The 25,442-nt window shown below is 36.3% G+C and overlaps 1 protein-coding gene across 1 annotated transcript in view; it reads left to right on the top strand.

The window, feature by feature from the left end:
- Positions 1-25,442, top strand: part of ROCK2 (Rho associated coiled-coil containing protein kinase 2) — a 134,955-nt gene that overhangs the window by 60,757 nt on the left and 48,756 nt on the right. Inside the window, exons 4-7 of the mRNA XM_060413818.1 lie at positions 3,273-3,410; positions 13,942-14,202; positions 20,972-21,116; positions 23,715-23,853. Coding sequence (XP_060269801.1) covers positions 3,273-3,410; positions 13,942-14,202; positions 20,972-21,116; positions 23,715-23,853 — 683 coding nt within the window. The remainder of the gene's footprint in view (positions 1-3,272; positions 3,411-13,941; positions 14,203-20,971; positions 21,117-23,714; positions 23,854-25,442) is intronic.

Genomic DNA, 25,442 nt, shown 5'->3' with positions numbered 1-25,442 from the left:
GTTATAGAATTTCCAATTGGTTCCTTTTTTTTTTTAATAGTTTCCATTTTTCTGTTGGTTTTTCCTTCTGTTCATTCATTAAAACTATTTTTTCCTTTTTTCCTTTAACATACTTTCTTTTGAGCAGATTTGAAAGAGATATTTAATGTGCTTGTTAGATAAATCCAATGTCTTTTGGGGCTGTTTTCTGTTGACTGCTTTTTCTTGATAATGAGTCACATTTTTATTTTTGCCTTTCAGGTAATTTTTAAATTATGTACTGGTCCTTTTGGATATATGATAGAGACTCTGGATTTTATTTTTCTTTGACAAGTATTGATTTTCATTTTTATAAGCTGTCCAGTTACTTGTTGATAACCTTTTAACTTTGGAGCCTTAGTTTTTTACTTTGTAAATGTAGATGTGTTTAAAGACCAAGTTGTTCCCAAGTCCTTTTAAGGACTGTACCTCCAGACTCTACTCCCTTTTTGATTTTTTAGGGTTTGGTATTATAAAACTTTATTAGGTGGTGCTAGAGTAGGCCTTGCTTTAGAGCATGGTTCTTTCTCCTAAGATGTCTTGTCTGGATGCCCAGGAAACCATCAGGGTTTCTTCACTCTCTTTTTTGTTGGCTAGAAATTGAATGAGTCCCATATTAGAATGTAAGCTCAACAAAGGTAGGGATTATTCAAAGAGGAAATACCAGTGGTATACCAGAGAGCAACTGCTATGCAGCTGATAACAAAACAGGGACACCAGATGTTAAACAGTATTACAGAGACAGACAATACAAGGAAGCAAAAATTGCAAGTTATGATGTCTTCTTAGAAGAAAACAAATTGAGTTCTCGGGTAGAGAACAATGAGGTTATTTCCACCACATCTGTAGTTAACTTCCTTCACTGAGTCTTGAACTCCTCAAAGTCAGCGGTGAGGGTTGGAATTAACTTCTTCTGAACTCCTGTTAGTGTTGATATTTTGACCTTTTCCCATGAATCACAAATGTTCTTCATGGTATCTAGAGTGATGACTGCTTTCCAGGTTTTTAGTTGACTTTGCCTGGATCCATCAGCTGAATCACTATCTACAGCAGCTATAGCCTTACAAAATGTTTTTCTTGAATAGTAAGACTTGAAAGTTGAAATAACTCTTTGATCCATGGGCTGAAGAATGGATGTTGTGTTAGCAGGAATGAAAATAACATTAGTATGATTGTACATCTCCATCAGAGCTCTCGGGTGACCAGGTACATTGTTGATGAACAGTAATAATTTGAAAGGAATCTTTTTCTTTGAGCATAGATCTCACCAGTGGGCTTAAAATATTCAATAAACCATGTTGTCAACAGATAAGCTGACATCTAGATTTTGTTGTTCCATTTATAGAGCACCATCAGTAGATTTGGCATAATTCTTACAGGCTCTGGAATTTTGGGAATGGTTATCTCAGCTAGATCCTTTGGATAACTTGTAGCAGCTCCTATATTAGCACTTGCTGTGTCACCCTGCTCTTTGATACTATGAGGAAAGTTCATGGGCAGCCAACTTCTGCTATCTTCCGACATCTCTTCTATAGCTTCCTTATCTCTCTCAGCCTTCATAGAACTGAAGACAGTTAGAGCCTTGCTCTGGATTAGGCTTTGGTTTATGGGAATGTTGTTGCTGGTTTGATCTTTTATTCAGACCACGAAAACTTCATCCATATCAACAACAAGGCTGTTTTGCTTTCTTATCATTTATGTGTTCATGGGCGTAGCACTTTTAATTTCCTTCAAGAACTTTTTCTTTGCATTCGCAACTTGGCTCACTGGTGCAAGAGGCCTAGCTTTCAACCTGACTCAGCTTTCATCATGCCTATCTTACTGAGCCTAATCCTTTCTAGCTTTCCGCTTGAAAATGAGAGATGCGCAACCCTTCCTTTCATCTGAGCACCCACAGGCCATTGTAGGATTATTAATTGGCTTAATTTCAATATTGTTGTTTCTCAGAGAATAAGGAGGCCCAATGTGAGGGAAAGAGGGGAATAGTAGGTCAGTGGAACAGTCTGAGCACACACAGCATTTAAGTTTACTGTCTTATATGAACATGGTTTTTGGCACCCCAGAACAATTGCTGATCCCGGATCACCGTAACAAATATAATACAATGAGAAAGTCTGAAATATTGTGAGAATTACCAAAATATGACACACAGACATCAACTGAGGAATGCTATTGGAAAAATGGCACCAGCAGATTTGCTCAACACAGTGTTGCCACAAACCTTCAGTCTGTAAAAAAAAAAATGATGTAATATATACAAAGTACAGTAAATCAAAGTGCAGTAAAACAAGGTATTCTTGCAAAAACTGTCAGACCAGAGTGGTATCAGTGGAGATAGTTAGAAATGGTTGGTTTTGGAGACTGAAGGTAGGACTGATGTGATTTGCTGATGAGCTTTATGAGCTGTATGAGAAAAAGAGGAGCCAGAGGTTTTTAGCCAGAGCAGTTAGGAGAATGAATATGTCATTTACTGAAATAGAAACTATGGGAGGAATAAATTGAGGGGTGAAGATGTGGAGTTCGGTTTTGGACATCCTATTAGGTAATTCAAACGTAAATGGTAGCAGTTAACTATTTATTATTGATTATCCAATAGATGTCAACTATTATAAATATTCATTAAATATTTATTGTTTCAGTGGTAGAGTTTGCTATGTTATATTCTAGGATTAAAATGATGGTCAAAAATAGACGTTGTCCTTGCCCTTATGGAATTAGCAGTCTAATGAGAAAAGTAAGAACTGATCAAATAACCATATTATTGGTGGTTCTCCCCCTTTTTTAAAAAAAATAACCTTTTAAATAAGATACCTAAAAAGAAGTAAGGATGACTTAACAAAATCACAAATAACCTTTGGTATCTAAATTTATTAGGTTCTTATGTTCAAATGGTGTTGGATACATGTACATATCCTACAGTTTTTTCATTTAACAATGTCTTATTCTTTAAATTGGTTAGCTTACTTAATATGGAGGAATGAAGCTTCATGAATTCGGTTTTATTTAGATGAAATGAGGTAGTTTTATAGTGAGTTTAGCATTTAAAGGTATAGTATATTTCATGAAAAATTTAGGCTTTTTAGAATTTTCTCCTCTCATTAAAAATGTTATGTTTTTGCATTTTGTTAGCTAAAGGTCATTTTTTGTTGTTGTTGTTGTAAACTAAATCTTGAAGAATAGCATTATAGTATGATCTATTGTTCACCATTTTCTCATAAAATTAAAGTATTAATTCTTGTGTTAAAAATCAACAGGTTCGTCATAAGGCATCACAGAAAGTTTATGCTATGAAGCTTCTTAGTAAGTTTGAAATGATAAAAAGATCAGATTCTGCTTTTTTCTGGGAGGAAAGAGATATTATGGCCTTTGCCAACAGTCCCTGGGTGGTTCAGGTAAGCAGACTTTTTATATGTTTATTTCCCTTTTTGATAAGTGCTTGTTATTAGTTAGAATTGATTTTGCATTCTGAAAGTCCTATATCTCATTCACATGACAGTGTAGTTATTTTTAATAAGATCTGATTCATTACACTTGTTTAATCTTCTAAAGCAGTATGTTATTTAGACATGATAGATATGACGTAAATTGTACAGAAACAAGTACTACTTGCAACTTTGTCTTTTCAAATTCCTTTTTAAAGAATTGAGTTACCAGTATGCCATTGTCCCCCACTTACTCTTTCTCTTGATTTGTATGATTGTATAAGAACAATAGTTTATCTTGAAAAGGAGAAAAAATTCTACATTAAAACGTTTGAAGATTCTCTTTCAGTCCTTTATGTGTTACCTGTAGTGTAAGACAGTATTGGGATTCCTAATTCAGCCTGTTATTTGACTGTGAAGTAAGTTTATTTTGCCCTTTTTTCAGTTATATTCCTCACTGGCTTTAGTTTTCTAAATTTTTTTTGTGTGCTAATAGCTAATTCTGCAGACATTTTTGGTCAGATGTCATGAGTAAACTTAGATATATATCAGAGCATGTTCAGTATGCTTAAATGATCCACAAGTTTGATACCATGTTTGTGGAAGGCTATTTGGAAATAAAAGATTTGCTTCATTGATGACCATGTATTTTCAAAACTCATTACCATTGCTTTTTTTGTGTGATGTTGAATTTCACCCTTCCTCCTCACTTTATTTTTTAAATGTAGCCAGTAGCTAGAAATTCTGGATATGTTTAGTTAATACTAAATATTTTGTAGCAAATTATGTATCATGGTAATCTACTTGATTAAGAAGTGATGGTAGCAAAGTATTAATCCACTTTTAGCTTTAAATTGCTTTCATAGTAACAGATTAATTGGCAGTTCTAGTTGCATTTTGTAAATTTATATCTTGGATTTTAATTCTGCAGAGTAGACCTGTAAAAACTGTCTACTGAGATAGTTAATGAATTTGTGGAAGCATATCAATAGTGAAACATTGCACAGTTGAAAAAGTAATAGATTATAATCCTGATTATCATTTGTTTATCTCTGATAAAGCACATTTCATGTACCATCATATTTACATGTATGAAATGTGTGACTTTTGGGAAAACTTGTCAAAATAACTGACTTATTTCTATTTATTTAGTTAGTTTTCAGTAATTTCATTGTATTTATGGAGTTGTGCAGTCAGTCATTCAGTTCAGTTCAGTCGCTCAGTCGCGTCCGACTCTTTGCGACCCTACGAATTGCAGCACGCCAGGCCTCTCTGTCTATCACTAACTCCCAGAGCTCACCCAAACTGATGTCCATCACGTCAGTGATGCCATCCAGCCATCTCATCCTCTGTCGTCCTCTTCTCCTCCTGCCCCCAATCCCTCCCAGCATCAGAGTCTTTTCCAATGAGGCAACTCTTCACATGAGGTGGCCAAAGTATTGGAGTTTCAGCTTCAGCATCAGTCCTTCCAAAGAACACCCAAGACTGATCTCCTTTAGAATGGACTGGTTGGATCTCCTTGCAGTCCAAGGGACTCTCAAGAGTCTTCTCCAACACCACAGTTCAAAAGCATCAATTCTTTGGCGCTCATCTTTCTTTATAGTCCACCTCTCACATCCATACATAACCACAGGAAAAACCATAGCCTTGACTAGATGGACCTTTGTTGGCAAAGTAATGTCTCTGCTTTTTAATTTGCTGTCCAGGTTGGTCATAACTTTCCTTCCAAGGAGTAAGCGTCTTTTAATTTCATGGCTGCAGTCACCATCTGCAGTGATTTTGGAGCCCAGAAAAATAAAGTCAGCCACTGTTTCCCCATCTATTTCCCATGAAGTGATGGAACCAGATTCCATGATCTTAGTTTTCTGAATGTTGAGCTTTAAGCCAACTTTTTCACTCTTCTCTTTCACTTTCATCAAGAGGCTTTTTAGTTCCTCTTCACTCTGCCGTAAGGGTGGTGTCATCTGCATATCTGAGGTTATTGATATTTCTCCCGGCAATCTTGATTCCAGCTTGTGCTTCTTCCAGCCCAGCGTTACCTAATTATAGAACACTTTATCACAAAACTTCCCTGGTGGCTCAGACAGTAAAGTATCTATCTACAATATGAGAGACCTGGGTTTGATCCCTGGGTTGGGAAGTTTCCCCAGAGAAGGAAATGGCTACCCAGTCTAGTACTTCTTGCCTTGAAAATCCCATGGACGGAGGAGCTTGGTGCAGGCTACTATCCATGGCTTCACAAAAGAGTCAGGCACGACTGAGCGACTTCACTTTCACTTTATCACAAAAAGAAACCTTGAACCAGTTAGCAGTTACTCCCGAGTCTTTCCTGCCCAGTGGCAACCACTCATCTGCTTTCTGTGTTGTAGATTTTCCTATTCTGAACATTTTGTGAAAATGTGATCATACACTATGTGGTATTTTTTGACATCTTTTTTTATTTAGTATATTATTTTCAACATGCTTAGGTTGAGCATATTTCAACATATTTTCATGTTACAGCTTGCACTTGATTCTTTTTATTATGGGTGAATAATATTCTGTTGTATGGATCCACCACATTTTATTTATTTTTCAATTCATGGATACCTGGGTTGTTTCTGCCTTTTGGCTATTATGAATAAAGTGAAAGTGGAAAAGTTAAGTCGCTCAGTCGTGTCCAACTCTTTGCGACCCCATGGACTGTAGCCTACCAGGCTCCTCAGTCCATGAAATTTTCCAGGCAAGAGTACTGGAGTGGGTCGCCATTTCCTTCTCCAATTATCAATAATGTTGTGCTCAATTTTCTTTCATATGAATTTTTGGCACATATGTTCCCACATTTCTGTTAGGAATCTGTCTTCCTTGCAGTGAAAATAATGGGTCATAAATAAACCTATAATCAATTTTAGTTGATTAGCAAACAGTATTCCAAATATTAGCCCCTCCTTTTTTAGCCCCTTTTGTTTATGGTTATTAAGTGCTTAATTGTATGAAGGCCCCCATAATTTATTCCTATACCCTTTTAACTTTTTTTATATAGATTATGTTATAATATAAATCTTTGACCTATCTGTATTTTTTAGAGCTATATTCTTAGTGTACTTTAAATTTAATAGATGAATATTACACATTAAAAATAATATTTTTGCTGAAAGAACTTTTTCTTTTTTAATCCACCTATATATCAAGTTTGCTGGGTTCTCTGGGTGCTTTCTAGTGTCCTTTCTTTTATAGTAAGCACTTACCTGCTTTCCTTTATAGTTTCATACATCCAAGTAAGTATATTCCTAAACACTTTTAGCTTGTTTTCTCTTGTGCCACTTGGTGAAGAAACCTGGTTTTTGCTGATTTCATCCTGTGGTGTAGTTTTAACATGTTCCTCTCATTTATGTTTTTGTTAGTTGGTGATTAAATATAAAGGCTTGATCACAATCAGGTGTGATGGGGAGCGTGGCAGGACAGCTTCATGGGTAATGTTTTCTTCTTTCAGGAGGCTAATGTCTGGCTATCTCTTACTCTTGTTATTTTACCAGATGTCTGTGCTTTGTTGAGATCATTAATTTTGTAAAGATTGCAAAATGGTAATATTCCAATTGAGTTATTTCTTCTTGAGTAGAATACTTCTACAAAGAGAAATAATCTCCCACTTGGTTATCTAGTAGTTCAGGTCACAGGCCACACACATCACTGAAATCTGATTTTTAGAACAGCTTCATCATCCCCAAATGATCACTTATACCTAAAGTCATTTCCCATTCCCCTCCTGCCCCAGGCAACCACAGGTATGCTTCCTATCTCTGTAGATTTGCCTTGCCTGGACATTTCAGGTAAATGGAATCATAGAACATGCTGTCTGTCTTTTGGATCTGGTCCATGTCCCTTATCATACTGATTTTGAAGTTCATGAACATTGTTGGATGTCTTGTACTTCATTTCTTTTTAGTACTGAGTAGCATAGCACATTATATGTGGTTTAATCAAGAGTCTTTGTTCCTTGTTCTTAGCACAGAGCTTCAAAAGCTCTTCAATTTTGTGTGTTATGCTAATAAGGCAACTCCTGTTGGCATTTTGATAACTTTTGGAGGAGATAGACATGATTTTGCGTAAACTCCAGGAGTTGGTGATGGACAGGGAAGCCTGGCGTGCTGCAGTCCATGGGGTCGCAAAGAGTTGGACATGACTGAGTGACTGAACTGACTGAACTGGATGAGATGGGAGCTGATCATTAGAAAAAAATGAGCACATGATTAGAGGATTAGAACTCTCAGCCTTTCAAGTTAGGAGTACTAGAAGGAGGTTGGAAATTGAGTTTAATCACATGCCCAGTGATATAGTTAATTGTACCTATATAATGAAATCCTAATAAAAGCTGCAGACATTGACACTCAGTGGAGCTTCTTGGTTAGTAAAGACATTGATGTACTGGGATGGTGATTCACCCTGATTCCACAAGGAGGAGATGCAGAAGCTCTGTTGCCTCCCAGACCTCATCTTATGTGTATCCTTTACAGTAAAATGTGGTAAAAAATATGGTGCTTTCCTGAATTCTGTGGGTTATCCCAGTAAATTATTGAACCTGAGTCATGGAAACTCTAGAATTTGTAGTTAACCAGAATGCTGGTGGCTTGGGGACTCCCAAGGTACAGAAGTACAGCTAATGTCTAAAGTGAAGGCAGTCATGTGAAAGACTGGGCTCGTAACTTGTGGTGTCTGATGCTAATTCTAAGTACTTGGCATCAGAGCTGTATTGCAGAATACCCAGTTGAGGGGGAAGGAGTTATGTGGATATTCCATTATCTTTGTCCATTTACCATTTGATGTGTATTTGAATTGCTTCCACTTTAAACTGTTATAAATAGTGAATATGTTGTTGTGAACATTTGCATAAAAGTCTTTTGTGGACATACTTCATTTCTCTTGGATATATACCTAGGAATGGAGTCTTAGCTGTGTGCTAAATTTGTGTTTAACTTTTAAAGAAGTTGCCATACTATTACCCAAAGTGGCTGTGCCATTTTACATTTTTATCAGAATCTATGAGGTTCCAGTTTCTCCATATTCTTGCCAACACTTGATATTCTTTCTTCTTCTTATTATTATAGTCATTCTGGTGTGTGTAAAGTGAGGTCTCACTGTGGTTTTAACTTTGACTAATGACTGATGATAGTGAGCACCTTTTCATGTGCTTATTGACCACTCTTGTATCTTCTTTGGTGAAATGTCTGTTCAGACTTTTACCCTTTAAAAGATTATGTTGCTTATATTCCTGTTGAGTTGTAGGAGTCTTTTGCATACTCTAGATACTTTATCATATATATCACTTGTTAGTATTTCTTTTCAGTCTGTGGTTTGTCTTTTCCTCTTCTCATATGATTTTCTGAAGCCAGAATATGTTAATTTTGATAAAATCTTACACCAGTTTTTCATTTTGCCAATTTTTTTTATATTAGAAGAAATTTTTGCCTAGTCTAAGGTGATAAATATTTTTCCTTTGTTCTTTCATAAGATTTTTATAGTTTCAGCTCATAAATTTAGTCCTGTGATCTATTTTGAGTTAATTTTTGAGTATGATGTGAAGTAGGGGCCTAAAAATGTTCATGTTTTTGCCTGTGAATATCCAGTTATTCAGACACCATTCATTAGAAAGACTGTACTTTTCCAACTAAATTGCTCTGACACCTTTGTATGTATGTGTGTGTATATATATATATATACATATATATTATATATATATTTTTTTGACCTATAAATATAAAGGCTATTCCTAGACTGTCACTTCTGTTCCACTGATTTGTATATCTATCATTATACCATACCAGTACTGTTTTGATACAGTAGTTTTGTATTGAGGTTTGAGATTGTGATGCTTTGTTCTGTTTTGGCTCTTCTGGGTTATTTGCATTTCCATGTAAATTTTATTATCAGTTTATTGATTCCTAGGAAATAACTTGCTGGGATATAGAGTTTGTATTGAGTCTGTTGATCAATTTGAAGAGAGTTGTCATCTTTATGATACAGACTTTCTCTCCAGAAACATGAGTGTCTCTCCATTTATATCCATCTTTCCTTTTGCCATTTAGCATTAGTAGCATCACACACACACACACACACACACACACACACACCCTTCTCAATTTGGTAACCACACACACACACACACACACACACACACACACACCCTTCTCAATTTGGTAACCACACACACACACACACACACACACACACACACACACCCTTCTCAATTTGGTATACACCCACACACATACCCTTCTCAATTTGGTAAACACACACACACACACACACACACACCCTTCTCAATTTGGTAAACACACACACACACACACACACCCTTCTCAATTTGGTAAACACACATACACACCCTTCTCAATTTGGTAAACACACACACACACACCCTTCTCAATTTGGTCAACACACACACACACACACCCTTCTCAATTTGGTCAACACACACACACACCCTTCTCAATTTGGTCAACACACACACACACACACACACACACACACACCCTTCTCAATTTGGTAAACACACACACACACACATACCCTTCTCAATTTGGTAAACACACACACACACACACACACCCCCTTCTCAATTTGGTAAACACACACACACACACACACACACCCTTCTCAATTTGGTAAACACACACACACACACACACACACACACACACCCTTCTCAATTTGGTAACCAGCCTTATAATGTCTTTTTTGTCCCTCTCTTCTCTGTATCTTACCACCTTCCATTTAAAAATTATTCTAATTTTGACTTGACTCTCTCAAAGTGTTTAATTTTGTATCAGTAATTATATTTAATAAACTTTTCTTGATTATTTTATTTGTCCCCTTTTCTTATGTCTCATATAATTCTCTTACTTGGATTTATTCATTTTGTCAAACCATTTTCCTTGAGCAGTTCTTTCAGAAGTGGTTTGTTATCAGATTTCTAAGAATATGAATGATGTAATACATATTTATTTTGCCATTTTATTGGGTTTTTTTTTAGACTGCCATATTCTAGAATTGAAATTTTTTTCCTTCATATTTTTAAAGCTATATCTCTGTTCTTTGTATTCTGTATTGGCTGAAATGTTTGTTAACAATATGATTTGGGTTTTGTACATAAGATACATTTTGTCTTTGTTGGGTTTCTGAGAGTTTAGCACTATCTGTTTCTCTTTGTTTCATTTGCCGTCCTTTCAATCTAGATTTTTTATTTGATTCACTTCTGGAAGTTTTTGTTTGCTATTTATTTTTTCTTTTTCTTCTGGTCTGTGTTCTCTCTTCCAGGCTGCATTTAGCTAGATGTTGGAACCTTGCTAACTTTGCTCTGTTTTTCATCTCTGAATCCTTCAGTGACTTCAGAGAGAGAAAGTTACTTTGCTCAATTTTCTTGCTTTCTAATTTGTTTTTTCTCTTATAATTACTTGTATATTTAATGCCAAAGCTTCAGACTTTTTCCCATATCATCCTGTTGTTTACTTGATGTGACTTGTTACTCTTTTGAGGCTATTGGTTTTCATATTTTTAGGGCTGTTCTTAATTTGTCCTATTTAAGCATCTCCTTGACTGTTAACTTTCTATTTCTTGAATTGCTTTATTTCAATCTTTATTGAATAAAAATCTTTCAAATCTTTATTTCATGATACTGGTTTTTCTCAACTGTTGATTCTTGTTGTTGTTCATTTGCCCAGTCCTGTCCAACTCTTTGTGACCCCATGCAGCACGCCAGGTCTCCCTGTCCCTCACCATCTCCCGGAGTTTGCCCAAGTTCATGTTCATTGCATCAGTGATGCCATCCAGCCATCTGATCCTCTGATGCCCTCTTCTCCTTCTGCCCTTGATCTTTCCCAGCATCTTTCCCACTCATCAGATAACTAGTGAGTTATCTGTTCACATCAGATGACCAAAATACTGGAGCTTCAGCATCAGTCCTTCCAGTGAATATTCAGGGTTGATCTCCCTTAAGATTGACTGGTTTGATCTCCTTGCTGTCCAAAGGACGTTCAGGAGTCTTCTCCAGCATCAGAGTTCAAAGGCATCAATTCTTTAGCATTCTGCCTTCTTCACATTCCAGCTTCTTACAACCATACCTGACCACTGGGAAGACCATAGCCTTGACTACATGGACCTTTTTCGGCAGTGTAATGTCTCTGCTTTTCAAAGCACTGTCTAGGTTTGTCATCGCTTTTCTGCCAAGAAACAACCGTCTTCTGATTTCATGGCTGCAGTCACCGTCCGCAATGATTTTAGAGCTCAAGAAGAGGAAGTCTGTCACTACTTCTGTCTTTTCCCCTTCTGTCTGTATGCCATGATCTTAGTTTTTTGAATGTTGAGTTTTAAACCAGCTTTTTCGCTCTGCTCTTGAGTGGTATCATCCACATATCTGAGGTTGTTAATGTTTCTCCTGCCTATCTTGATTCCATCTTGCAACTCATCCAGCCTGGCATTTCTCATGATGTGCTCAGCCTGTACGTTAAACAAACAGGGTGACAGCAAACAGCCCTATTGTACTCCTTTCTCGATCCTGAACCAGTCAGTTGTTCCATACAGGGTTCTAACTGTTGCTTCATGACCTGCATACAGGTTTCTCAGAAGACAGGTAAGATGATCTGGTATTCCCATCTCTCTAAGAGCTTCCCACAGTTTGTCATGATCCATATAGTCAAAGGCTTTAGTGTAGTTGATGGAAACATATTTTCCTGAAATTCCCTTGCTGTCTCTATAATACAGCGAATGCTGGCTAGAAATTTGATTTCTAGTTCCTCTTCCTTTTCTAAACCCAGTTTGGACATCTGGAAGTTCTTGGTTCGCGTAATACTGAAGCCTGGCATGCAAGATTTTAAGCATGACCTTACTGGCATGGGAGATGAGTGCAATTGTCTGATGTTTGACACAGTCTTTGGTACTACCCTTCTTGGGAATTGGGATGAGGATTTTCCAGTCCTGTGACCACTGCTGGGTCTTCCAGATTTGCTGACATAATGAATGAAAAACCTTGGTGGCATCTTCCTTTAGGGATTTGAATAGTTCTGATGGAATTTCATCACATCCACTAGCTATATTATTAACAGCAATACATCCTAAGGCCCACTTGACTTCGCACTCCGTAATGTCTGGTTCTGGGTGACTAACCACACCATCATAGTAATCCAGTTCATTAATATCTTTTTTCATACAGTTCTGTATATTCTTTCCATCTCTTCTTGATCTCTTCAGTGTCTGCTAGGTCTCTACCACCTTTATCCTTTATTGTGCCCATCTTTGGGTGGAATGCTTGCTTGATGTTTCCAATTTTCCTGAAGAGATCTCTAGTCTTTCACCTTTTGTTGTTTTTGTCTTATTAAGCATTGTTCATTGAAGAAGACCTTCTTGTCTCTTCTAAATATTTTTTGGAACTCTTTGTTTAATTGAATATACCTTTCCCTGTCTCTCTTGCTTTTTGCTTCTCCTCATTCTTCTGCTATTTGTAAAACCTAGATTCTTGTTTTTGTTCTTTTTCCTGTTTGTGGAAATCTTTTCTGTTTATGTTGTATGCTTTCAGGAAGAGGTGGGACATATTGTTGGGTGGAATGTACAGATACCTTTCCTTCTGAATTTGTGGTTTCTTGTCTCTCCTGGGGGTCAGGACCTATCTTAGGTGCTAATAATAATAGACCTATTCTCACCTGATTTATTAGGAGACCCTGATAACTATGCCTCAGCAACTCCCCTAGCTTGGTGTCCTTTTTCTCAGGTCCCAGTGCCACTGCTTTAGTCTGAGTGCATTAACACTGTCAGTTGCTATTGATTATGAACAAGATGATGGGGAAAGGAAGGGAGAAAGCCCTGTCCCATATGTGGCTATGAATTACTCTTCCCAGTGGTATGGGACTTATTCCCTCTTTTGGTATCTATTGAATCTGGTATCTTAGGTGTTTCTGTCTACTCAGCTCTCTGCTTTGTGAGTTATGTGCAGGAATTTATTTGCTGAAAGTTGGGCTATTTTATTATGGATTCTTTTGTCATCACCTTGTATATTCCTCTTTCTTATTCTGTTTCTCTTTTAAAATATGTCTATTTAAATAGATTCCTGTATTCTCCAAGAGGGAAAATGATACATTTATGCATATTTCGTTAGTTAAGCATGAAGAAGATATCCATATAATAGTTTTATCTGATAACTGGTTCTCCATTAAAGATATCCAGATCTAAAGTCAAAGATTTCATAAAGTTTAACTCTGTGTTGGTTTTATAGTAATTTGTCTTTTTCAATAGCAGTATTGATTTTGGGATTTTTTTCTGTTAACAGTTATAGTTTTCTTTCTTTCTTTTTTTTAAAATATTTTTATTTATTTGGCTGCACTGGGTCTTAGTTGTGGCATGTGGGATCTAGTTCCCTGACCAGAGATCAAACCCAGGCTCTCTGTACTGGGAGTGCAGAGTCTGAGCCACTGGACCACCAGGGAAGTCCCTCTTCTTTTTTTAAACTTTTTTTCCTTCTTGTTTTGTTTTCCAGCTCTTTTGTGCCTTTCAAGATGATAAGTATCTGTACATGGTAATGGAGTACATGCCTGGTGGAGACCTTGTAAACCTTATGAGTAACTATGATGTACCTGAAAAATGGGCCAAATTTTATACTGCTGAAGTTGTTCTTGCTTTGGATGCCATACACTCCATGGGTTTAATTCACAGAGATGTGAAGCCTGACAACATGCTCTTGGATAAACATGGGCATCTAAAATTAGCAGATTTTGGCACATGTATGAAGATGGATGAAGTAAGTAACAAGCGAGTTTTTTTTTTTTAATGCTAGTTTTTTAAGAGACAAAAAGAAAACAACATATCTAGACTTCATAATTTAAAAAAAAAGAAATTTAGTTTTACTATGTAATGACTCAAACAAGGTAATAAAATATCTAAATCAAAACATTTCCTTTACTAAATCATTCATCTAGTTGTAGAATACTTTGTAGATTTGGTGAATTCAAGAGTAATAAGAACTCAGATAAGTAATCATCTTCCTCATAGCATTTTGACAAACATTTGCTACCAGTCAAAACTAGTTCATGTTTATAATGATCTCTCTGTAAGTGTGCTGTAATTCCTGGCGGTAATTCCTGATTGGGAGAGATCATGTTTTATTTCTGTGTATTCTTGTTAATTATCTTGTCAAGACTTTTATTTGGAATTAAGCTGATTTTTTTTTCCTCTTTACTTCTCAACTTATTTATGCCACCTATTTGATATTCACTTTTATTGATTGTCATCAGTGATCCATATTCTTCAAGCTCAGCTCTGATTTTTTTTACCTCATGTGGAAAGTTTTCTTTGATAATGCTAACGTGACTGATCACTCTCTGTCATAATGTCCATAATGTTACTCACTTAGAATTCATGCTGTACTTCACAGGCCACTTTTTTCTATCTAGGTTTGTATGCCCTGTCTACCCAGCTAAAATGTAACATCTCTTGGGTTCTCTTGGTCTTCTTCATAGAGTATTACTATGTTTGTGCATACATTAATCAGTGTTTAGTAGGTGGACCAAAGCTCCCTCTTGTGGTGTTTATGTAGTATAAAGTGATTACCAGTGAAAATTAATGAAAATGAAATAATTATCTAATAGAATACTAAACTTTTTAATGTCTGTTATACATAACAAATGATATTTATGTGTTGCACTTCCACAAGTGTGCTCTGATTTTCATTAAACCAAGAACCTTTGGGAGGGTGCCAAAAAAATCACACCTTGTGTTTTAGGATGGGTAAAGGTGGTTAAGGAAAGAAAGATGTTGAATATGCAAGTGTGGAACAGGTCAGAATGTGGTGTTTATGAAATTATTTTACAAGCATGTAAGTAAATACTAAATTCAGCTGTTTAAATATCTTAAATTGTCTCTCTATAGGGCAAAATAAAAGATGGTATATGTAATTTTGTTTACTATTTTTAATTCAGGTACATGTAGTTAATTATGTTCCTTGACTCACAAATTATTGTATTAGTTATCCACACAAAGACCTCATTTGGTTTTTTTTTAAATTATGCTTTCCCCCTTTCAGTTGTTTTTGTTTTATTCTCTTTCTCTAATACATAGCCATTGTAATGTGTATACTATAAGCTCTTACAGGCTATTAGTAAGTAAGAGGTAACAAGAATACACAGAATAACTATACCAAAAAGATCTTAATGACTAGGATAACCATGATGGTGTGGTCACTCACCTAGAGCCAGGCATCCTGGAGTGTGAAGTCAGGCAGGCCTTAGGAAGCTCTACTACAAACTAGTGGAGGTGATGAATTCCAGCTGAGGTATTTAAAATCCTAAAAGATGTTGCTGTTAAAGTGCTGCACTCAGTATGTCAGCAAATTTGAAAGACTCAGCAGTGGCTGCAGGACTGGAAAAGGTCAGTTTTCATTCCAATCCCAAAGAAGGACAATGCCAAGGAATGTTCAAACTGCCAGAAAATTGCACTCATCTCATATGCTAGCAAGGTTATACTCAAAATCCTGCAAGCTAGCCTTTAGCAGTGTGTAAACCAAGAGCTTGCAGATGTGAAAGTTGCTCAGTCGTGTCTGATTCTTTGCGACCCCATGGACTGTAGCCCACCAGGCTCCTCTGTCCAGGGAATTCTCTAGGCAAAAATACTGAAGTGGGTTGCCGTTCTCTTCTCCAGCGGATCTTCCCAACCCAGGGATTGAACCAGAGTCTCCTGCACTGCAGGCAGATTCTTTACCATCTGAGCCACCAGGGAAGCCCTCTAGATACATAGGCTGGGTTTAGAAAAGGCAGAGGAACCAGAGATCGAATTGCCAACATTCATTAGATCATAGAGAAAGCAAGGGAATTTCAGAAAAACATCTGCTTCATCGACTATGCTAAATCCTCGGACCATTTTTTGTTTGCAGTAAATCTTTCGATTGATGACATTTTTTGGTCAGTTATGAAACACTAGATGTATTCAGCAAGCACACATTATCTGATCCATATAAGATAAAGTACTTCTGAGGAAGCTTTTGAAAATGCATACCTGTTTATGTTTCTCTCAAGCTTGAAACCCTTTAGTAGATTTCTATCACTTATTAATTAAAGTTGGAACTCCTTACTTAGTTACCTGAAGCCTCCTGTTAAGGTGATATAATCCCTACCTAGTGTTTTACCTTCATTCTCTGTCATTTATTCTCTTGTACCTTGTGTTTCAGAGGTCTTAAATAGTTTCTTTTATACCCATGGTATTTCATGATTCCTGGCTTTTATATAAGGTTGGTGCAAAAGCAATTGCCATTTTGCTTTGTTAAACTTTGCCAGTTGATACTGGAATACATAAATAAATGTGGTTGTGTTATACATCATTTTAATGCTCATTTCTCGCTTTATGTATTTTTTAATGACTTATTACTAGCTGTGTATTTTGTATTTATTTTAAACTATGGAAATGAAGTTAGACCAAAAGCAAATTCAAGTGATTTTCTTATTTGAGTTTAAAATGGGTTGTAAAGCAGTGGAGACAACTCGCAACATCAACACATTTGGGCCAGGAGCTGCTAACAGACATATAGTGCAGTGGTGGTTCAAGAAATTTTGAAAGGAGACAAGTGCCTTGAAGTTGAGGAGCACAGTGGCCAGCCATTGGAAGTTGACAACGACCAATTGAGAGCCATCATTGAAGCTGATCCACTTTAACAACTACTACACAAGAAGTTGCCGAAGAGCAATGTCAACTATTCTACCATCGTTTGACACTTGAAGCAAATTGGAAAGGTGAAAAGCTCGATAAGTGTGTGCCTTGTAAGCTGACCACAAATCAGAAAAAATTGTCATTTTGAAGTGTCATCTCTTATTCTACACAACTACAACAAACCATTTCTCAATCGGATTATGACGTGCAATGAAAAATGGATTTTGTACGACAGTCAGCAACAACCACATCAGTCGTTGGACTGAGAAGCTCCAGTGCACTCCCCAAGGCCAAACTTGTACCCAAAAAAGGTTGTGCTCACTGTTTGGTGGTCTTCTGCCTGTCTGACCCACTAGAGCTTTCTGAATCCTGGTGAAACCATTACAGCTGAGAAGTATGCTCAGCAGATCAATGAGATACACTGAAAACTGCAATACCCGCAGCCGGCATTGGTCAACAGAAAGGGCCCAATTCTTCTCTACAGCAGTGCCCAACTGCACGTCACACAACCAATGCTTCAAAAGTTGACAAATTGGACTACGAAGTTTTGCCTCATCCACCGTATTCACCTGACCTTTCGACAACTAACTACCACTTCTTTAAGCATCTTGAAACTTTTTGTAGAGAAAATGCTTCCACAACCAGCAGGAGGCAGAAAATGCTTTCCAAGAGATCGTTGATTCACAAGGCATGCATTTTTACGCCACAGGAATAAACAAACTTAATTCTCACTGGCAAAAATGTGTTGATTATAATGCGTCCTATTTTGATTAATAAAGATGTGTTTGAGCCTAGTTATGATGCTTTAAAATTCATGATCCAAAACTGCAACTATATTTACACCAATCTAATACATGCTATTGAATACACTGTACTTGGCAAGTTCCCACTCACACTTTGAAACTCAGTTCAAAGTTTGCTTATCTTGTGAAGTCTTTTAAGTTGGCTCCTCTAGCTTTTTAACATGTATCCTCTGGGGAGCATTTTCTTTTCTTTTTCTTTCTTTATACTGTAAGTAGTTGAACACTATTTTGTATTTTCTGTGTCCCAGCCCTGAAAACAAATACTTCTCAAAGAAGCTCTAATTCCTTTTATTCAAGAATGGTATTTAAAAATGAGTATTTGGGTGTTAGATGTATTCATTGCTTTTGGAGTGTCATTACTTCTAGACCCTGTAAGTGGACATGTGTATGTTGTATATACTATACTAACTCACGTGCACATACATGTTCATATTTAATTCTGTACTTACCAGTCTGTATATGAAGTATATTAAAAATTATGAGTTCATATGATACTTCTGATTCTAGTTTTACAGCACAGGATTCATTCTAGTCTTCCTCCTTTCTTTTTTGTATTTACTTTTTTGGATAGTGAGAAACCTGGCTCTCATTATATACACTACAACTGTTTTCCAAGGTAACCTAGGTCAGTTCCTTTCCTCTCTACCTTCATGGGTGTGGTTATGTTATTAATTTATGAAACAGGTCCATTTCTTACTGTTTGTGTTCCATACATCCAGTTGATTTTAATTGTTTATTTTTTGGATATGTGAAGCATTCCTCTGGTGTAAGAGTCGGAACTGTACAAATTACATCCTCAGAGAAGGATCACCCCCTCCTTACCCCACCACCCCATCCCTGTCCTGTACTATATTGTTTCTTTCTACCCTTTTCCCACTCACCCCCTGTAGGTAAACCAGTCTCTTAGTTTGTAGTTTGTTCTTCCTGTATTTCTTTAGAAGAGAATCAGAGATTTGTCGTAAATATAAAGTTTATATTTATGTGATTTGAGAACTTGCCCCATGAGATAGTTTTTAAGTGCGTGTGTGCTTAGTCCCTTCACTCATGTCCAGCTCTTTGCAACGCCATGGACTGTAGCCCACCAGGCTCCTCTGTCCATGGGATTTCCCAGGCAAGAGTACTGGAGTGGGTAGTCATTTCCTACTCCAGGATCTTCCTGATCCAGGGATCTAACTCGCCTTTGTGTTGGCAGGTGGGTTCTTTACCACTAGTGCCACCATCTTTCCCAAATGTTTGTTTAAAAAAATTTTTTTTAACCCTCAATATGCTTGCCAAAGATGGTGGTTGAAATATTAAAATTTGGAAAACAGGGTACCAGTAACATAGTTTACCGTGTAAAAATTATTTAGTCCTACCAGAGTGTTTCTTTTCTACAAATAAGCAGTTATTCAAACTGATCTCCATCTTTCCTTTTCCAGCTTCATCATGTGAAGTTTTACATTTAGCTGATTGGACTTTACTGCATTTCTTGAACTTTATGTAAAGTCATTCTTGTCCCTTTGTTTTTGCTCTTTTTTTCTAAGCTGCCATACCAACCCTCATTCCTTTGAAGCCTAACTTGTTCGCCAGTTCTTTTCTTATCCTTTTCTCTTATTCCTCTGAACCTTTGAATGCTAAACAATTTTTCTTATAGTGGCACTTTTGTGTCTGACCAGGTTTTAGCTATTTAAGTGTCACGAGATTCATTTTTTGGAAGTCTGACTTACATGGATACATGTGAAATGAAGAGATTTTATTTACCTTAGTAAGTCTTTATGAATTTTTTCTTTGGTAGAAGTCAAATATAAGGTAGTTAATGATAAAAATTAATTTTATGTCCTGCTTTTTGTAGTCAGGCACTGTCATCTTCATTTTTTATCCTAAATAGTAACCCATGCAGAATATTGCCATCATAATTTGCTCAATTATTTCCAAATTTGTTATTTTATTTATATTCAACTCAAATGACCTCTGTTTGCTGTATACTTGGGAAAATAAAGTCACTGAGTTATTTTTGCTGATTTTTAAGGAATGAAAAGATTGCTTTTGAACTTAATTTCCCATATATAGTGTTTTATTGCATTTAAATAAAAACATTTAAGTAAGTCATGTTTATGAAATACACTGAACTTCTGTTTTCCAAGGTGGTCATAGTACTTAGTAGTTTGCTAGTTTATATAGCTTATTTATTAGGAATGTAGGTGACGCACTTTTTTAATTAGGTAGTTAGAGAAAATGAAGGGCATTTAACTTAATCTGTGAAGTTTTTGCATGTTTGTACATAGCTGGAAGTAAATGGGTATTAGTTAGCACCACTCTACTATATACTGTTGTGATTTAATCTTGCAGCATATACCCACAGACAGACAACCCTAATAAACATACACATAGGTATTATCTACAGTGGTTCTTGTCAGAAAGACATCAGATAGGAATTTTCTTATTACCCATGGAAACTAAACACAGAAAAGAGTGTTTTTATCATTTTGCCAAATACCTTGATGCTGCAGCTCTACATTTCTAAACGTGCAGCTTGGAGGTATAGCTTTCAAACAATTAAGATCTTTTGATTTAAACAGTTAGTCTATTTCTTCCATTTTTTTCTAGGTATAATAGGAACCATTTCTTTTTCCAGCCTCCAAAGCTGGGGCCTTTGCAGTTTTAATCACTGCAGTTTCTTTGGAAATATTAAAGCTTCCTTTCATGATTCTTTTCTTTTCCCCAGTCAGGTGCATTAAGACCACATTTTGTACTTCTCTTGTTAACTCCTTAATAGGGTAAGAAAGAGAAGATGTTGATTTGCATGGAATCCCTGTGAAGTTAACCACCTTTTCCTTCTTTCATTGATGAAGCCTCTAATATTTTAGAGTTGGAAAATTATCACTGATCTCCCATAATCCATACATTTTTATGCATTTCATAATGCATCTATCCTCTGTCCTCCCAAAACCATGTCAGCAGTGAAGGTCTGTTGGTAGCAATGGGTAGTCACTGTATAAATAATAATAAATGGATTAGTTTTGCTTATATGTGGGTATGTTTACTCACATTTTATATACATCTTTTTTCCTCTCTTTGCACTTTACCTAGACAGGCATGGTGCATTGTGATACAGCAGTTGGAACACCCGATTATATATCACCTGAGGTCCTGAAATCACAAGGGGGTGATGGTTACTATGGGCGAGAATGTGATTGGTGGTCCGTGGGTGTTTTCCTTTTTGAGATGCTGGTGGGTAAGTAAACTCGGATTGTTTTTTTAAAATCTATCTCACAACACTTTAGTTCTAAGTCAAGAATGTGAGACTGTAAAAAAATTTAATTGCTTGTGTTCTAAGGAGAAAGTAGAATTTCTTTAAACCTTTGAATTGGTAGTGTCTGATACGACAGATTGTTGATTAGAAAATTGAAACCTCATGCTGGTACAATAGTTGAGTAGAATATGAAAGGAATTGAAAGTTTACTGCTAGGAAATATTCTTTCCATAGACCTTTTTGATTAAGAAAATACTAGAACAAGAAGCAAATTTACAGCTGCAGTGGGCCTTCATTCTAATATTTTCTTAATCAGTAGTATTTTGTTGTAAATAAGGAACTGATAATATTCAGTTTATGTAATTATGTAATTAGTTTTTATAAACTATGTTTCTTATATTTGCTACTTGTATATATATTTGGTTTGTAATTCCAGTCAAATATGGTTATTGACCATTTGACTATCAAGATAAATATATTTTATAATAGTATTTCCATCTCAGAAAACTCAGAGACAAGTTAAATAATTTTTTTACTTTGTCCACATCAAAATTTGAAATGCTCAGATATTTCAAAATTTTTCTTTACACCATAGATTTCATTTTTAAAATTTCTTCTTCCTAAGTACTAGAGTCACAAAAATATCTTCTGGCCAAGGAAAGCAATGGCTTTAGGGTGAGGGGTGAAAGTGAAAGTTGCTGAGCCGTGTCCAACTCTTTGAGACTCGATGGACTATACAGTCCATGGAATTCTCCAAGCCAGAATACTGGAGTCTGTACCCTTCCCCTTCCCCAGGGGATCTTCCCAACTCAGGGATCAAACCCAGGTCTCCCTCATTGCAGGTGGATTCTTTACCAGCTGAACCACAAGGGAAACCCAAGAATACTGGAGTGGGTAGCCTTTCCCTTCTCCAGCAGATCTTGGCAACCCAGGAATCGAACCGGTGTCTCCTGCATTGCAGGCGGATTCTTTACCAACTGAGCTATGAGGACAGCCCAGGGAAGATGTAACAAAATCTACTTTATGAGGCAAATGTGTTAAGGCAAATAACATAAGAATTTAGAGTGAATTAATGTTAGAACTTGGAGAATTTCTTTTCTGTGACTCTGAAAGAAATTGGTAGTGGAAATCTATGAAATCTGTATAATGATTGAATATGGCTATTGCTTAAAAAAAAAAAATCTCAGTACAAAATTAGGTAACCCTTGGTCCTAGAACTTTTTGTAGTTAAAATGCTTTCTCTTGATGACCATATGTGTACGTGTACTGTTGGCCTTGCTGTGCTAAGTCTCATGTCCTACTGTGACTTGCTTTGTTCTGGGCCTTTGTCATTGCAGTGGGTCTCTTTGTACACACTGTATTCTCTTAGCTAGCTGTCTGTTCTCCCCATGTCTGGGCCCTGTCTGATGGTTTATTAGATGCGTCTTGTAGGATTTTGAAAGTGGAATATATTCCATCATTTGCCTAGACTCTCCCAGAGTTTTAAAAAATAATATACTTTGGGGGAAATCACCTGGGTTATTTGAAGAGACCATTTATACACCTGCTAGCATTTTCAGCTCTGAAAGCTCAATGAGTTTGAGTGCCACTGATTTGCAGTGTTCTGAGCATACTCTGGTGCTCACTCATCAGGTTCGTTGGCACTAGACTTCACTTCAAAGAGTCTACTGCAGTGAAAAATCACACGAGAAAAATCTTGAATTCAAAACTCTCCTCTACTACCCTTGGAAAACAAAAACTATCTGAGCGCTTCTTTTTTACTGATTTGGGGAAGTCTGGTTTGTACTAAGGTGATTTGAAGCCCACTGGCAGGGCCTTTAACTCTTAGACTTTGAGTACTGGCCAAAATGATGCTATGAACTTTTTTGAAAGTCTTGACACTGGTTTCAGTGCCTCTTTATCATAGTCATCAGTTGGTAGGAACACTGTATTTGGAGACTGATTTTGGCGTTTTCAGCTCTAGCTGTGTGTCCTCGTAGGCAAATCACATGTCATCTGTCTGGGCCTGGCTTCCTTGTATGTAAAATAATGAGGCTGATCTGACTCTTAGAGATGCATTGTCCAGGCTATTGTGATGAAAGTGGCTTATGTCTGCACCATTTAGTATGGTGGGGACCTGCCATGTTGGGCTTTTGAAATACAGCTAATGTGACTAGGGAAATGAATTTTTAAATTTTATTTCATTTTAATTAATTTAAAGTGCCGCTTGTGGTTGGTGACTGCTGTATTGTATAACAAAAGGTTTGATTTAGCTGAAGCATTAAAAGGCTCTAACTGATCTGATTGCACTTAGTAATCTTTTAAATTATCCAGCAAATTGATTTCTCGCTCTGTATTACCCAACACATTGTACAGTTAGTATTGATTTTATTTTGATCTTAAAAGTTACTGGCCTATTTGGTATGGTTAAAATTCAGATATATTCTTGGTGTGTGCATGTTTGTTTGACTGAGATTCCTGTCCCATAGACATTTCCTTCTTACATGCATGTGATAAATCTAAATGTATTTAAATAGTAGGTAAAAAATGTCTAATTTGCATTCTCTGTTACACTCTGTGTCTTCTTTCTTGGTACTTTAGGGGATACTCCATTTTATGCAGATTCACTTGTAGGAACATACAGCAAAATTATGGATCATAAAAACTCACTATGTTTCCCTGAAGATGCAGAAATTTCTAAACATGCGAAGAATCTCATCTGTGCCTTCTTAACAGATAGGTAATATACATTAAGTTTCTTTATAGAGATTTCTTTGTAGAGAATCCTTTTAGCTTTTAGATTTGTAGAAGTGAAAGCTTACCAAACTGTTATATATGCACATACAAAATCAGTCTTTTTATCCAACTTGCATTTAATTCTGGTTTAGCCTTTTCCTACTGCTTAGCCTGGAATTGGGTTACCCTTGTCATTTTGTATGTGCAGCCTGATGGTAATCCAACTCTGATCTTAACCCTCATACCTAAAAAGAAAACTTGGTAAAATAATGCATCTGAGAGAAAAGAAAACTTCTGTATTTTTCATATTTTATCCTTTAAAATGATTGAGCCACATTGCTCTTGACTGTACAACATTTGAGAGAAGAACATTTTGTGCAGATAAATACTCAAAAGTTAATAATCTTAAAAACTGTGTTTGACTTTACAGTGCCTCCTTCCCAGCCCCTTTTAATTTGCATTTGAATATAAGCAAGTCCATCCTGAAAATTCTATATTTCTTAAGATAGATGAACATTATTGTGAAACCTGCCTTAAAAAAAGAGAAGCCTGGAAAGCTCCTTAAAGTGTCTCCCTTGCCCTGTCTAGTTTTTTCTGGTTTCCCACTTTACGTTTGTGATAGGAGTCATCCTGTCAAAGGGCCAGCGCATACACGTTGGTGCTTCCACCTCGGACCAGACTTAACTCACTAGCTTTATGATTTTAGGGAAATTATTTTACTTTCTGGGGAAACAATTTTACTCATTCTAAATATGATGGGATCAGATTTAGGTGATAACTGAGGACATTTCTTGCTCTGTGATGCTGTTTTCCTGAGCACGCCTTATTGTTTGTTTTCCAGTTGCTGTTACAAGCAGTACTATAGTGACCATTCTCATACATTTCTCTTTGAATACTTTTTGTAGGATAAAATCTTAAAGATGGATTTCTGGGCTATACATTTTAAAATTGACCTACTTGAGTTGCAAATTTGACCCCCAGAAATGTCACATGGGGTATATTTCCATTATTAAGAATTGTTTCCTTCATTTTTGTCAAACTAAGTACTATGAATTATTTATTTTCCATACAAAGCAGAAAATTATATTTTTCCTCATTATTTTAATTTTTCATTTATCAATCATTTGTAAATTAAAACTTCGTTAATTACATAATTAATGAACAATTCATGGTGATAAACTCAAAATAAATATTATGTAATGTTTGCTTTGAGGACTAGGTGGAGTTGATAGGAATGATTATAATCTGTGCTGAAAGGTAAAATATAAAACAGGATATATAGCATGTGTTAATGAAAGGGGTACCATTCATGAAAGACTAGCCTTAGTGATTTATGGTTGGTGGTAGTTGCAATCTAAAGAATGATTGTAGGTGGAGAAAAGATAGTTTGAAAAGAATTTAATGCGTTTAGTGTGGCTAGGAGTACTTCCTTCTATAAACTTTACAGGTTTTCTTGTTTTTGTTAAACTTAGCTCCAGGGGCACAATTGCTTATTATTTCCACATAGTCTTCACTGAAGACTCAAAAAGTCAAAGAATGAAATTATTAGCAACATTTTTCTTGTATTCAGATTGACAGTTTTAATATAAATGC

Source organism: Ovis aries, chromosome 3, assembly GCF_016772045.2.
Source record: "Ovis aries strain OAR_USU_Benz2616 breed Rambouillet chromosome 3, ARS-UI_Ramb_v3.0, whole genome shotgun sequence".
Lineage (NCBI taxonomy): Eukaryota > Metazoa > Chordata > Mammalia > Artiodactyla > Bovidae > Ovis > Ovis aries.
The sequence above is the reverse complement of the archived record's forward strand: the minus strand, read 5'-3'. Positions and strand labels throughout refer to the sequence as shown.